The sequence below is a fragment of the Drosophila obscura genome, unplaced genomic scaffold, assembly GCF_018151105.1.
Source record: "Drosophila obscura isolate BZ-5 IFL unplaced genomic scaffold, ASM1815110v1 contig_73, whole genome shotgun sequence".
Classification (NCBI taxonomy): domain Eukaryota; kingdom Metazoa; phylum Arthropoda; class Insecta; order Diptera; family Drosophilidae; genus Drosophila; species Drosophila obscura.
In genome coordinates, this window is record NW_024542865.1 from 5,729,995 (window position 1) to 5,742,653 (window position 12,659).

General features: G+C 44.1%; 3 protein-coding genes across 3 annotated transcripts; all 3 read left to right on the forward strand.

Annotated features, from left to right (window-relative positions):
* The first annotated feature begins 280 nt into the window (after positions 1–280).
* Positions 281–2,770, forward strand: LOC111067087 (U3 small nucleolar RNA-associated protein 6 homolog). The gene is made up of 4 exons (XM_022356116.2): positions 281–481; positions 549–852; positions 911–2,095; positions 2,155–2,770. Exons 1-4 carry the CDS (start codon positions 390–392, stop codon positions 2,386–2,388), a joined length of 1,815 nt encoding a protein of 604 aa, XP_022211808.1. The 5' UTR covers positions 281–389; the 3' UTR covers positions 2,389–2,770.
* A 762-nt stretch (positions 2,771–3,532) lies between these two features.
* Positions 3,533–11,303, forward strand: LOC111067090 (protein snakeskin-like). The gene is made up of 3 exons (XM_022356120.2): positions 3,533–3,728; positions 10,722–10,839; positions 10,942–11,303. The coding sequence occupies exons 1-3, from the start codon at positions 3,687–3,689 to the stop codon at positions 11,157–11,159; spliced, it is 378 nt and encodes a 125-aa protein (XP_022211812.1). The 5' UTR covers positions 3,533–3,686; the 3' UTR covers positions 11,160–11,303.
* On the forward strand, positions 5,068–10,711 carry LOC111067072. The gene is made up of 3 exons (XM_041595473.1): positions 5,068–5,171; positions 10,064–10,233; positions 10,313–10,711. The coding sequence occupies exons 1-3, from the start codon at positions 5,068–5,070 to the stop codon at positions 10,528–10,530; spliced, it is 492 nt and encodes a 163-aa protein (XP_041451407.1). The 3' UTR covers positions 10,531–10,711.
* Positions 11,304–12,659: the final 1,356 nt, after the last annotated feature.

The window sequence follows — 12,659 nt, forward strand, 5'->3', positions numbered from 1 at the left end:
CACATAAATAAAAGGAGCGCAAAAGCATTGAGTATATTAAACGACTGTTTTAAAAAAATATATATTTAAGGATTTCGATGACTATCGATGGTTTTGAAACCCAATTGAGAATATGTTTCAGTAAATTAAAAATCGTGAGCCGGTTTTTTTTGCAGCCCCGCCAACGAATAAATTAACCTAACAGAAAATGTTGCCATTTAATTTTAAATACAATACTGAGCTGATTTATTTATATATATTTGGAAACATTCATCGTTTGCGCAAAGGAAGCGATGATTGCACATGTCGATAGTTTGATTATCGAAAGACGTTGTGTTGCACGTGCGTTCGTTTTTTAAAGAAATAAACAAATTTAAATTATAGTAGTTAATCATAAAAACTAACCGAAAATGGGCGAGTTTATAGCTGAAATGCAGGAGCGCCTGCTGCCGGAGTACGAGCAGATGAAGCACTATAACGTCTTCACGCCAGATCAAGTCAGGTGAGCGGCCAGAAGTCAGCACTGCCCACAGGCCCTTCAAGTAATCCAACTGTTTATTTGCTTCCAGAGACATAGTGAGCCGGCGCGAGCGTCTTTTCCTGAAGATCACCAAAAGCCACCTGGCTGTCGGCGATTATCTAGAGTTCATCGTCTACGAGAAGCAAATGTACAAGACGCTCACGGACAAGGAGAAGATGATGCACATAAAGCTGACCGGCCTGAAGACCTCCATTTCCACACGCATCATGCGCCTGTACAGGGAAGTGCTGGGCAAGTTCACCCACGACAGGCGCCTTTGGAGCAATTGGATCAAGTTCAGCAAAAAGTCCGGGCCCCAGGAGGTCGCGGGCATCTACGAGAAGATGCTGCTGGTAAGGATTAAATCGAGACCCTAAAACAAATCGACTTTAATGTTCCACTCTCTCTTAGTATCATGGCGATGATCCGAACTTTTGGGTGGACGCCGCCCTGTGGCTTTACGAATACAATCGCCTCAATATAGATCGCGTGAAGGACATTCTGCTCCGTGGCCTGCAGCGGCATCCCGACTCGGAGGCCCTCAACAAATGCTTCTTCGACATTCTGCTCAAGGAGGCAGCGCGTGCTGATCCCGAAAAGAACCTGGCTGAGAACACATTGTCCGAGCAGGACATCAAACTGGAGCGTGTCGAGGCCGTCTATCGCAACAGCATGGCGAACATTACGAGTTTGGACTACTTTGTGAAGCTGCTGGAGAGCTGTGAGGATCACCACGAGATGACCGTCAAGCTGCAGCGTCTGATTATCGACGACATGCAGGAGAAGTTCCCGCGCGAGCCTGGCCTCTGGGATCTGGCGGCACAGCGTGAGCTGCGTGGCTACCATCTCGGAGACGAGGACGAGGAGCCCGACAACAATGAGGAGGAGCCAGCCAGCAAGAAGTCTCGTCCTGCCAGCAATACGCGCTCCCTAAAGCGCCGCATTCAGCTTTGCGTGACCGTCTACAAGTCCGCCGTGGAGGTGCTGCAGACACAGGATATGTGGAGTCTTTATCTGGATGCCATGCTCACTCTAAACAGCGACGGCAAGGCGGAGCGAGCCCTCAAGCAGCAGTGCCTGGCCGATGCCCTGCAAGATGGCCATCGCTCGAAGCTGATGCACGTGCGGCACTATGCGACCCTGAGGAAGATGCTCAGCAGTGCGCCGAGCGGACGGGAGGCCACGGTTACCATTCTCACGGAGGCCCTCAAGAACGACGCCTCGGTGGAGATGCACCAGCTGCTGCTGGGCACACACGTGCAGAATGACAGCGAGTCCCTGATCCATGAGCTGTTCAACAAAGTCCAAAGGACCATGGGCGCCGAAGCCCTGCCGCTGTGGCAGACCGTCATCCTATACTATCGCACGCGTCAGGATAGCCTCGGCAGGAAGCGGCTGGAGGAGATCTACAAGCTGGCCACAGCCTCCGTCTGGCCGGAGTTCGCCGAGCTGCGCTCCGACTATCTGCGTTATCTGTGGCATGCCGAGTCCATGGATGCGGCGCGCACGGAGTACGCCAAGCTGGCCCTACAGCCGCCCATGTCCCTGCAGCTTCATCGTCAAATGGCCCAGCTCGAGAGCAGTCTGGCAGTGCGCGTATGTGTACCATTATATGTCCGATTATATATATAGATAATATTTACATATCTCTGCAGGACAAGGCGGGCATCAAGTACTGGCGCATGTGCTACGAGTTTATGGCCGTTTACTTTGGCAAAACGGAGCCCAGCATCTGGGTGGAGTATCTCACCTTTGAGCGGGACCAGGGCGAAACCAAGAACCTGTCTCTGCTCACCCAGCGCGCACTCACCACCCTGGAGCCCCGGCATGTGCCCGCCTTCGAGGCGGAGCGTGCTCTGGCCTATGTAGGCGCTGCACTCGTTGGCTAAGAAACCGACCAAGGGCCGACTGGATCATTTCTTTTGCTAGCTTGTAAGTCTAAATAGTGTTTCTTTTTCTTCTGATTTTGTACATTTAGATGTCCTCGACTCGCCTATATATTGTTACATTCATATCTTATAATATTCTGCTATCGATTGTGCAAAACAAATTTGTTTTTAATTAGCTCTAGCCTAAGATGAAAATGCCTACAATCCTTTAAAGATTTAAAGTTCATAGTTTCGTTGTAAATTTTTATAATTTTGAAATATTTTTTCAAGTGATTTGATGCTTGTACATACGGAAATGATTTATTGGAACATTTTGTGGCTATTTAAGTACAAGATTTAAGTTTTTGCATATGTATATCTTCTATTCTTGTAAACTCAAAACTATAGAGTAATAATATATAATATAATAATAATATAAAAAAAATATATAATATAATAATATAGTACAATTTGGCGATTTATATTCCTTGTTCGGAATATACATAATTAGCTAAAATATGAATAAAAAATCAAATTCAAATCAATTAATAATTGTCTTTTCCTAAAAATGTAGTTCTTTGTCAAGATCCCTGCGGCTAATACAATTTCTGTACGTCTTGCGAAATCCAGTTCTTAGGAAATTAGTTCAATGTTTCCCCTCAAAATGTATATGAATTAAGCGAAGAAATTATATCGTTATTTAATTGAATGGCCATTATGATTCTTAATTGACATATTCTTATGGAAATGTTAGTGTTTTCCTGTCTATGCGAATTTTCAGGGTATGAAATAATTTCGGTATCTCTTCAATTTGTAGCGACGAAGATGCCTAACAGTCCGAAATCCAACTGATCTCCCATCTGATACAATCTCTGTGTGGTTTTCATTCATTCAGCGCTATGCTCGCATGGGAATACACACCCCTCCCACTGACCGCACTCAGTGTATCCTTTAGATGGGAGTTGGAGCCTGCCAATGGCGTGTCGAATGTCAAAGGCTAACTCCCTGATACCATCTACGCCCCCGTCTCCTTACTCAGCTGCTAATGCTGTTGCTGCTGACGCGTTTCGTGGCTGCCTGCGTTGACGCTGACGCCAGCGCTGTCTCTGTCTCTGTCGCTGTCGCTGCAGCTTGCCCGAGCTTTGGATGCGAGCGGCGGCAAAGCTTTCGGCACTTCGTTTGCGTACGCCGTGGAAACAACACGCACCTCCAAATCCATACCCAGAACACACTGCGAGACACAATCCCCAGTCGAACCGATCCTGAGTTCAGATACATTTGCATCTTAAATCAAATCAAATCGAATCGAATCGATCGCCATGGAGTTCAACAATCGTCTGCTGCTGAAAATCATTGAGCTGGTGAGCAGCCCCTGTATATTCTGTTTTCCTTTTTTTTTTTTTTTTTCCAAAATTTCTATTTGTGACTGTGCTGTGCCATGTATCTAGATATGTACTTATGTATCTGTATCTCTAAGTTTCGTTCCTTCCTGTGGTGTGTGCTGTGCGTCTTAGAACCTGTCTTTCGCTTACGATTTCATCCCTGGCCTTGGAAGCCAACAGAACGAAGCCAGCAAACAGAACCGGTTACCCCCCCCTTTTGTGTTTGTATTTTTCTGGACCAAAACAAATCCCATGACTTCATTGTACACACACTCGTACTCTGTGCAGCGGAGGGTACTCCAAACATATTAAAGTTTCCCCACAGAAGTTTGTCACTACATAAAGTTCAGCTTCGAATTTCACGATTTTAGGGCCATTAGTTTTTGATTTTTAATTATACGTAACTAAAATCTGGCTTTGGCCCATAGAAACTTAAGGTTTTAATGGCAAACGTAGCTAATTTGGCACAAGAAATTCACACACATCTTTTTTATATCCCATAAGTTATTCGTTTGCCAACAAACTTATTCTTATTCTCTTTAATTTTGATCATAATCTTTTTGTTTTCTAAGACTGCTGTTTCGTCTGTTTTCCTGGACAGGATACAGTGTGTATTTATTTATTTCATCATAAATTTTAGCCCGTTAAGAGCAATATTAATCATTTATTAATAATCATAAAACTGCAAAAAAGTCTACAAAATTCTTCCAAATTTCCTCAATCGTAGAGGCACTTAATTTTTATTTTTGCAATTGTTTTATGTGCTTTTTCGTGGCAATATTTAAGAAACAAGTCATTTTATTATTTGAATTAAATATTAGCTACACAGCTCTCAAATTCCATACCTTTAGCTTCATATGTATCTGTTGCAAGATCTACGCTCTAGTCTGTTGCAAGATCTCTTGTCTCGCTAAGTCCTATTTGCGCAGTGTATTCCAAGCTTCGGCCTTCAAAGCGCCGGCATTTCCTTAAACGAATTTGAAGTTTTGTATCTCTTTTTGTCTGCTGTTGTTTTTTTTTGTTGTTTTGTTTGGAGTTATTGCGTAGTTGTTTTGGTTAATGCGTGCTCTCTGGGTTGCGTTGTTTCGGTGTGGTGTGAGTGGCGAAGAGGAGAGGTGTGTGGTTCCCTTGTACGTAGAGCCGGTGATGTCATCGGCTTAGATGAATTGCTACGCTAAACCTAATATAATATTCGGTCATGCCAGGCCTCTGGGGCGGACACACAAAAGAAGGCGAGAGATGAAAGAGAACTTGATTTGTCTTCCGCTGGCAGCAGAAGCAGCAGCAGAATGGCGTTTAGAATGGGCGGATTCCAATGATGATCTTCTACGATATGATGTCACCCACCACACACCATGCCTCGCACTCGCACTCGCACTCGGACTCGGACTCGCCTTCTCTGCCACTCATCCGGACCGATTTGTTACGTTCCGATCTGTTCTCTGGGGGGGGGCGGCAGTTCATTCTTTTCTATTTATTTCCATTGTCTGGACGCTTTAACTCAATTCAAATTGTTTGCTAATTGGCCAGGTGTGTTTATTTGTGGAAAATACTCTCGTCTATATGGAAATTGTCGTAGCATCATTTTCGTTTTCATTATTTTTATATTGCAAAAATTGTCAATTGGGAAATTCGCAAAAACAAATTGAAATGCGTTGTTCGTGGCTGAACTCAATTTACTCTGAGCCTTAATTAAACGATGAAGCTTTCGCTTAACACATTAATCGTTACGTGACATCATTTTTAGAGATTCTGCGTGCGATTAATGGGTAGAGTAGGGGCGTACCATTTGAGAGTTCTATGGCCAGAAATTGTCTGCTGATTGAACTGCCTAATTAGACTGAGCCTAGAGAGAGAAGAGCGGCTTATCATTAATATTTTGAGTCTTCTTTTCTGCTACATGTCTCATGAACAGCCAGGCTGCATGGACTGTAATTCCTGCCTCATATATCCATATATATGTATATCCATGTCTGATTAATATTCTTATAAAAATGCAAACATTATTAACGTTTATTAAGGCTGCCTGTTCCCGTATGAATCATTATTATTTATTGATATTTACCCAAAGAAAATATTTGAATTTTCCCAAGAAGAGCCTTGTCCCATTTCCTCCTACTTGCATCTTTTTTACAAGCCTTTGTTTATGGCCAGATAAGAGAAATTACATTGCATTTGAAATGATTTTTTTTTACTCAAGTATTGGGGCATCATTCGTTTATTTGCTCCATTATTCATTATATGAACAGTACGAGAGCGAGTACGGGAGCGAGTATATGGCTACAGTACTTATATTTGCAATGCTGAGACATCTGTTGCGACCCCCCGACTTTGACTTGTTTATTTACTTTCATCTGTTATCAGACAAACGGATGGGTGAGTCAAAGCGTTGATCACAGCGGACATACATACATACCTACGGAGTATGTACATGCCTACTATATGCATATGTATATGTATGTGCAGGTTGAACGTGCCCTTATTTTCAGTACCTTTTAATGGAAGGAAATTCGTTTCAAATACAGCCTGAAAGCCTACAAGCCAACCGAGGACCGCTGCTGCATTACCCATGTTTGAATAGTCATAAATTAAGGAAATATTTATGTGTAAAGGAGTAACCATGAAAAAAGAGCGGCTCTTAGGTCTACTCACTGCTTAAACTCTCAGAATAGCAGCTTCAAATTATGGCTAAGGTTTTGTATTTAAAGCATTTCGGTTAACACTTTGCTGTGAGCCTCTTGCTTCATCAAAATCTCAAATATTCCACTGCTAAAGCTGCGATCTGCGTTCCGCCTTGATTGCAACTTTTTCTGATGATTGAGTATATCCACACACACACACACACACACACACACACACACACACACACACACATTAATCCCATCAAACCGAGTGACGACGACCCACTTGGGGCGCGTACTCGTAATTTTTATTTGTTTTTGCAATGCGGGTCATGTCCGTCTCTGGCGTCCCTGCCACACCCACAGAACCGCAGTCAGTGGCGCAGCTCATAGCTGAATGTAGTGCCGCGATCACGTTTCATTTGGCTATTGCACTGACTAATCCGAACCGGACCCCGGTTCACTGCTGGCTAAAACGGCAGCAGCAGCAGCAACACCAACAACAACAACAACAACTACAAATGATGTCATCACTCACATGGCCAAAAAAAAAAAATATATGCCAGAGAACATTACGCATACGCATACCGCCATGTGCGAACCGCCTAAAGGTCGACTGGCCTGGCCTGGCCTGGCCGATCCGATGATCGGGCCGACGCGCCGCGCCGTGCCGGGCGGATTGCATTGAGTAAACAACAACCAAGCAGTCGGCGACTCATAAAAAACAGAACGCCCTGGGAATATCTAATGGCTAATGGCCAATGGTTGCCCCCTTGATTATCTATTCATCTAACTATCTGTCTATCTATCTATCAGATTACTCATCCCATCCCCATTACCCACTGAATGGATGGGACTGCACGTTCTTTTATTTTTTGGGGCAAATATTTGTCTCGCACTGCTGCTGGCCATGGTCATGGGCGCGAACAGAGTGAAAATAAGTCACAAGATAGGAGAACCCCCACACCCGCACTCGCACCCGCCAACCCCAACCACCAACCGCCCAACTCAACCTGCAACGGCAGTCGTAAACATATTTACGAGCTAATAAATGTTTTAGCTGCTGCAAATCTGTGCCTTGCCTTCTGCCACATGTATCCGTACTTTTTTTTGTATTTTTTGTTTTTCTAGAATTTCGTTTAATTAATTTCAACCCTGGCCAAGACCCTGCGCTGCCGCTGGCCCTCTCTGTTGAGCTCGTCGGCATGTCAGGTGCCCCGTGCGAGTATAATGAATGGCAATATCAATTGGAATTGGGAAATAAAATTGATCTACGGGCTTTGCTTGTGGCTCCACTGGTAAATGGTTGGAGGGTTCCGTGTGCCCTGTTCCCCTGTTTATTTTTGGGTTCATATTTTGTGTAGACAAGGGGTGCCCCCTTGACAATGCCATGCCCCGAATCAACTGGTCTTGGATACAATAAATGCGGCAGGAAGACAGAAATGTAAACAGTTCTTAGTCATATTTGAGATTAAACAATATACATATGTATATAGTAGCCAAAAGTTTACGTTATTATTTCGTTCATTCATGCAAAAAGATGGAAAAGCACACAGCAAGTATTACATATAGAAAGTGACTTCAATGGAATTTCGAACAAAAGAAGAAGAATATTACAGATTTTTTGTTTGTCACGTCACGTGTCATGCAGCAGCGGCACTCGGTTGTGCTTTGTAATTGAATCTAAACTGCTGTCAAATTAAATGGGTGCGGGGGTGGGGCACCCCATGTTGTGATTCCTACAACATCTGTTGCAAAAACTAATCCCCAATAGATAAACTATATTTGCTGCTGTACTTCCTTCCGCTACATTTTCCATGGAAATTATTTGCTTACCACACAATTTTCCACTATATTTTTCGGTTGGGATTAATGTCATATTTATGAGGGCTACGCTACCGTCGTTTTTTTCCCCCCTGTCACGATTTATGTGCGTGACAATTAAATAATGAAGAATAGTACAAACAATAAAGATATATAGATAGATGTGTGCATGTATATACATATATATATATATGGGATATCTGATAGATATATGAAAGTGGGAGGCGAGTGCAAACATTCGCTAATTATTGACACACATAATTGCTGTGTGCTGTGTGTTGTGTGTGCGAGAAAAGTGGGGGAAAGTCCACACACAAATATGTATATATAGATACAAAGATACAAATATACGCAGAAGGAGATACTATGCCACAATTCAACCCATACACCAAATGATATTCTGTTTTTTTTTATGGCTAATGCAGCGAGCAAATAAAGATAAATATGAGGAGAATATGCGGCGGAACATGGAAATGTGTACAATTTATTTATAAGTATATCCCATTCCCCATTACCACTCCCACTCCCACTCCCCATTACCATTTCTATTCCCATTTCCTGGCAATATTCTCTACTAATGAGCTCTCGGGTTAGGGTCTGTCTCCTTGCATTACAAAATCAACAGAATACTTTGACGCTGCATCCTGGGTATGGGTATGGGGATGGGTATGGGGATGGAAACGAAGGACAAACCAATTAGCGGCAGCGTCTCCTACTCCTAATTGATTGATGGTCACTGTAGGGTGTAGGGTGTAGGGTGTAGGGTGTGTCCACTGTTGACACTGTGCCTTACTGCTGCCCAGCCTAATCAAGCACTCGACACGCCATATCGCTACCATATTTATCGCCTATCAATATCGAAATAATTTTCATATTTGATAAGCAAATTGCCATCGTCCGTCCACTCGTGTGGGGGGGCTTTTGTGCTACTTTGCTTGCCAATTCCTCGATGATGATATACGAGTCTGGAAGCCATGAAGTGCAGGGCGCCCGAGCCCCACCTGACGGTGACAGCCACCCCCCGCCACTTGAGCTGGCCCAATTGATTTACGATTAAATGTCGCTATTGATCAATGAAACTGAGCACTTCCACTGGATATATCAGGGCATCCAATGCCCGGCATTGCTCTGCCAGATGTTGTTCGCCTTTTAGCCTTGTTTTAAACACTTTTAAAGACCATTTGGGTAAGTGTCTGTTTATGGCCTAATTTCCTGTTCTGGCCTGTCCTGTCCTGTCCACACCCTAAGCGCCATGAAAGGGAGCCTGGCATATGGCCGAAATTACAACCCATTAAAACCATGACGCACTACAATTTATCAATCGATTCTGGTGAAACTTTTCAGCCAGGGGATTAATTCGGCTTGCTGGTAATACAGGCACACGGGCACATGATTTTGTAGTGCTATAAATGTGTGGGATATTTATTATTAAATTAAATAATACCTACAAATAATTGTTTAATGGGGAGGGGGCACAACATTGCACGACAATATCCCAATGCAAGGGTTAGCTGTGTTAGGCCTCTGGCTACAACAAATTCCAACAGTCCTAAACCCTTCCAGAGAAAGGACTATCTCTGAGGAAACTCCTCTTCGCTCATCGTTTCATCGAGGATATGTCTGAAATCCTCGAGCGAACGAAAGTCTTTCCATTCTAGTATCCCCATATATTTTCTCTCTATCTAAACTATCTATCTGCCTGTCTACTGCCTGTCTCCGGCCTGTCTCCTGCTGGTCTCCTGCCTGTCTCCTGCCTGTCTCCTGCCTGTCTCCTGCCTGTCTCCTGCCTGTCTCCGGCCTGTCTCCTGCCTGTCTGCTGCCTGTCTGTCTGTCTGTCCATCAGTCTTCCCGTGTCTGTGCCTAACCGAGTACTCAGATACTGAGAGATGATACTGAAACGCTTACCCGAACACAGGCCTTCATCGTCACGAGCATCATCCTGATCGAGAGCGTGGGGGACCACAGATACAGCAGCCAGGCAATGCTGGTGTGCGGCACCCTCACCGGCTACGTGATCATCTGTGCCACACTGGGCATTGGTAATGGAACGGAGTCCTTGAGTCCTTCAGTCCACACAGTCTCACCAATCTGTTCAACCGGTACCGATCCGTCTTTCAGGTCATCTGGTGGGAGCGAACATTGACAAGCGCATCGATGTCCTGTTCTCGGTGGCCGGCGCGATACTCTTTATAGCCAGTGGGGCCGTCGTGCTCGATCGCTGGCTGGACGCCTATGAAACGGAGAGCGACAAGAACAGTGTCCTGGCAGCGGCAATATTCTGTCTGGCCAATGGTGCCATCTTTGTGGGGGATACCTTTGTAGTCCTGAATGCCTGAACAAATAAAATCTAGTCCCAATGCAATGCCAGTGAATTGTTTTAATGGAATGCGGCAGCGGCAGCGGCAGTGGCAGCGTCAGCGGAGGCAACCCAACCCCCCAGGCCCCGCCCAACTGATCTTCGAGACTAATTTTTTGCACCGTTTTCTAGCCATCTAACAAACTTTTCTGTTCTTTTGTGTTCCCACAGGCCATCGCCATTGCCTGCATTGTGATGTACGAGGTGGATGGTGCCCTCTCATCGCGTCCCCTTATCGTTTGCGGCACCATCGGCGGCTTCACGATCATCTGCGGCGTTCTGCTGATCGGTGAGTGTTGCAACTGTGATTAGTCACGGATCGTTGGATGGTTGGATGGTTGGATCGTTGGAAAATAACCCTCTCCCCCTTTCTGTATTTTTCTGTTTGCAGGTCATGTGATCAACTCGCTGGTGGAGAAGCGCCTCAATGCCTTGATCTCGCTGATCGGCTGCATTCTGTTTGTGGCCTCTGGTGCATTGGTCATCGATGAGTGGCATGATGCCGTGCTGCAGAAGGATAGGAAGCGCAATGCCATTGCCGCCGGCTCCCTGATGATCATCAACGGAGCTGTCTTCCTACTGGACACCCTCTCCATCTGCCGAACGTAAAGAGTTCCCAACTCCAAACTCCAACTGCAACTGCAAACCAACCCAATTCACTTATGCATCCATAAACACGCTTCGTCGCTGTCGTCGTTCTTGTTGTCTAAAATTCTCATGGCTTCTGTGTGTTGTGGATCGTCGTAAATGCGCTGAGAGAAGCAAAAGAAAAAAAAAAAATAAGAAAATGAATCTATATATGTATACCCCCCGCCCCAAAACCTAAGTAATTTTTTTTTTTTTGTTTGTTGTTTTTTGATACCTTTATATTTATATACATACAATATACGTGTATACATATATGTACAAGAATATCTCTATCCCATTTATGTATGTAGCACTTAAGCTAATCTCAGATACGCACGAATCAGAATCAGAATCCGAATCAGAATCCGAATCAGAATCAGAATCGTAAATGTGTAATGAACAAAAGGGCAAAACAGAAAAATGAATATCAAATTATTTACAGGAATCCATTAAAAATATATGCACAACACATACAACATTTATTCGTATTCGTATTCATATTTGTACTCGTACTCGTACTCGTACTCTTAGTATATTTATGCTAAACACACACACAGACACACAACATCTGCTGGTCATGTCTTCTTATATCATCATAATTGCCACGCTCCACGCTCCACGCTCCACGCTCCTCTTTCCCTTGGAGTGCTTCCCAGAGAAAATTGCCCATAATTGCAAGCACGAGGGGGCACGCCACACACGAGAGTGTTTCTTGGGAAAGACCAGGAGACTCGTCTTCTCACATGAGAGCAACAACGCCTGACGTCACGTGCCAACTGTTGCAAAACCGAACCTGAACCCTGGACCCTGGACCCTAAACCGCTGCTGGAAAGGTTGTCAACTTTTCACATTGCCACTTTCTCAACTGTTACAATGTAAAGGGTGGCATGGATGCCCATGCCCATGCCCATGCCCATGCGCTCCTCTGGCATCACACAGCTGTGTGAAGCTGTCTAAAAGAGTGTCCAATCCATTCAGCTAGATGGGCTATACGAATACAGACTGCTCTGGAGAGCTTTACTTCTCATAGGACTAGAGGAAGTACATGGTAGATTTTTTTTTTTCACTTGGTAGATGGAATATGCAACAACTAAAGAGTATAATCTGGTGTGTCTATTTGTGGGTATTCTATACATTTATATTCTTGTATTTTCTTTGATGATCGTTCAGATATTGGAATACTTTGGGCATTGTAATTCTATCAACTTCAATTGGTCTCACTGTCTGAACGCATCTTTCGCTTGGCCTTTATGTAGCTTATGTATCAGATTTGTTTTAGATCTCCCAAATATGTGCATATCCGAGAACGCGTCCAACGCTTCCGCTCTCTCCCAAAAGGGTAACTGAAAGCAAACCACTTGCACAAATATTAAAGAAAAATAGGCTGCAGAAATATCCCAAAAATACGTGAAAAATACCAGAAACTGTAAAGAGTTTTCTTAGAGAAATATTATTAAAAAACCAGAATAACTCTATTTTATT